The 2,038-nt window shown below is 61.9% G+C and overlaps 1 protein-coding gene across 1 annotated transcript in view; it reads left to right on the top strand.

Moving 5' to 3' along the window:
• Positions 1–1,998, top strand: part of LOC121660651 (V-type proton ATPase subunit B, kidney isoform-like) — a gene marked incomplete at its 3' end in the record, with an annotated part of 11,814 nt that extends 9,816 nt beyond the window's left edge. Inside the window, exons 10-12 of the mRNA XM_042020071.1 lie at positions 478–628; positions 1,501–1,583; positions 1,758–1,998. Coding sequence (XP_041876005.1) covers positions 478–628; positions 1,501–1,583; positions 1,758–1,998 — 475 coding nt within the window. The remainder of the gene's footprint in view (positions 1–477; positions 629–1,500; positions 1,584–1,757) is intronic.
• Between the last annotated feature and the right edge of the window lie 40 nt (positions 1,999–2,038).

Genomic DNA, 2,038 nt, shown 5'->3' with positions numbered 1-2,038 from the left:
GTGGGGTTCCCTTGGGTTCTTGGGGTGTTTGGGGTGCTCAGGGTGACAAGGACATCTGGGGTTCCCGTGTTTTTTGGGGTGTTTGGGGTTCCTGGGGTGCTCAGGGTGTTTGGGTTACCCAGTACCCCTGAGGTTCCCCGGGTTCTTGGGGTGTTTGGGGTGCCTGGGGTTGTCCTGGGGTGACAGGGATGTTTGGGGTACTTGGGATGCTCGGGGTGCCCAGTAGTACCCTTGAGGTTCCCATAGTTCTTGGGGTGTTTGGGGTGCCCGGGGTTTTTGGGGTGTCTGGAGTCCTCAGGATACCCTGCACACCTGGGGTTCTCGTGGTTTTTGGGGTGTTCGGGGTGTCTGGGATGCCCAGCACACCTGGGGTTTTTGGGGTTGCCTGAGCTGCCCAGGACACTCGTGTCCCTCGTGCCTCCCATGGGTTTTGGGGTGTTTGGGGTGCCCTGACCCCTCCTCTCCCCAATCCCAAAGGTGTCGGCAGCCAGGGAGGAAGTCCCGGGCCGCCGTGGCTTCCCTGGCTACATGTACACGGACCTGGCCACCATCTACGAGCGCGCCGGGCGCGTGGAGGGCAGGAACGGCTCCATCACCCAGATCCCGATCCTCACCATGCCCAACGACGGTCAGCGGGACACGGCGAGGCCGGGAATACCGGGGGAGGGGATACGGGAATACCGGGAGATCGGGATTTGCCCGCTCCGGGAAATCGCAGGGTTGGCAAATCCCAAATTGCTCTGGTTTAACCCAGTTTTGGGGAGCGCCTTTTGGGGTGGTGATGCTGCTGCGGTGATTTAGGATGTGAGACTTCCCTGTGTCCCCAGCCACCCCATAACACCTCCTGTTTGGGGTCCCCAGCTCCAGGACAAGGGGGTGACACCGAGACCCCTCCAAATCATCCCAACCACCCCTCAACACCTCCTATTTGGGGTCCCCAGCTCCAGGACATGGGGGTGACACCGAGACCCTTCCAAATCATCCCAACCACCCCTCAACGCCTCCCATTTGGGGTCCCCAGCTCCAGGACAAGGGGGTGACACCAAGACCCCTCCAAATCATCCCAACCACCCCTCAACGCCTCCTGTTTGGGGTCCCCAACTCCAGGACAGGGGGGTGACACCGAGACCCCTCCAAATCATCCCAACCACCCCATAACACCTCCTGTTTGGGGTCCCCAGCTCCAGGACAGGGCAGGTGACACCGAGACCCTTCCAAATCATCCCAACCACCCCATAACACCTCCTGTTTGGGGTCCCCAACTCCAGGACAGGGGGGTGACACCGAGACCCCTCTGAGACATCCCAACCACCCCATAACACCTCCTGTTTGGGGTCCCCAGCTCCAGGACAAGGGGGTGACACCAAACCCCCCCTACTGCCCCCAGTGGGGGCTGTGCTGCCCCGGTGACCCCGCAGATGTGACACAGCGATGTCCCACACCCGGCTGAGCTTCCAGCCCCACTCTGGGGGCTCAAAACCCCTTTGTCCTTCTCCCCAGACATCACCCACCCCATCCCTGACCTCACGGGGTTCATCACCGAGGGCCAGATCTACGTGGACCGGCAGCTCCACAACCGCCAGGTTTGGTCGCAAACCCCTTCCCAGCTCCAGGGATGGATCCAGGGATGGATCCAGGGATGGATCCGGCACCCACCAGGGCTGGAAACCACCCAGAAGCAGCGGTGTGGGGGTGCTGAGGGTTGGGGTGGGGTCCCACAAGGCCGGCTGGACACTGGGGTGGCTCTCACCCTACAGATTTACCCCCCCATCAACGTTCTGCCGTCCCTGTCGCGGCTGATGAAATCGGCCATCGGAGAGGGAATGACCAGGAAGGACCACGGGGACGTGTCCAACCAGCTGGTGAGAGCCTGGGGACACTCGGGGGGTGGCGTTTGGCACTTCAGAGCCCTCCTGTCCAACTCCTGGAGGAGCAAACCCAGAGCAGGTTCTGGAGCTGCTCCAGGATTCTGGAGCCCCTCTGGATCAGGTTGGGAGAGCTGGGAATGTTGCCCTGGAGAAGGGAAGGAGCCAGGGAG

The sequence above is a fragment of the Corvus kubaryi genome, unplaced genomic scaffold (genome assembly GCF_017639235.1).
Source record: "Corvus kubaryi isolate FWS band 111438036 unplaced genomic scaffold, C.kubaryi_AGA036_p1.0 36750, whole genome shotgun sequence".
NCBI classification, from domain to species: domain Eukaryota; kingdom Metazoa; phylum Chordata; class Aves; order Passeriformes; family Corvidae; genus Corvus; species Corvus kubaryi.
This window is presented reverse-complemented; position numbering and strand designations above follow the sequence as displayed.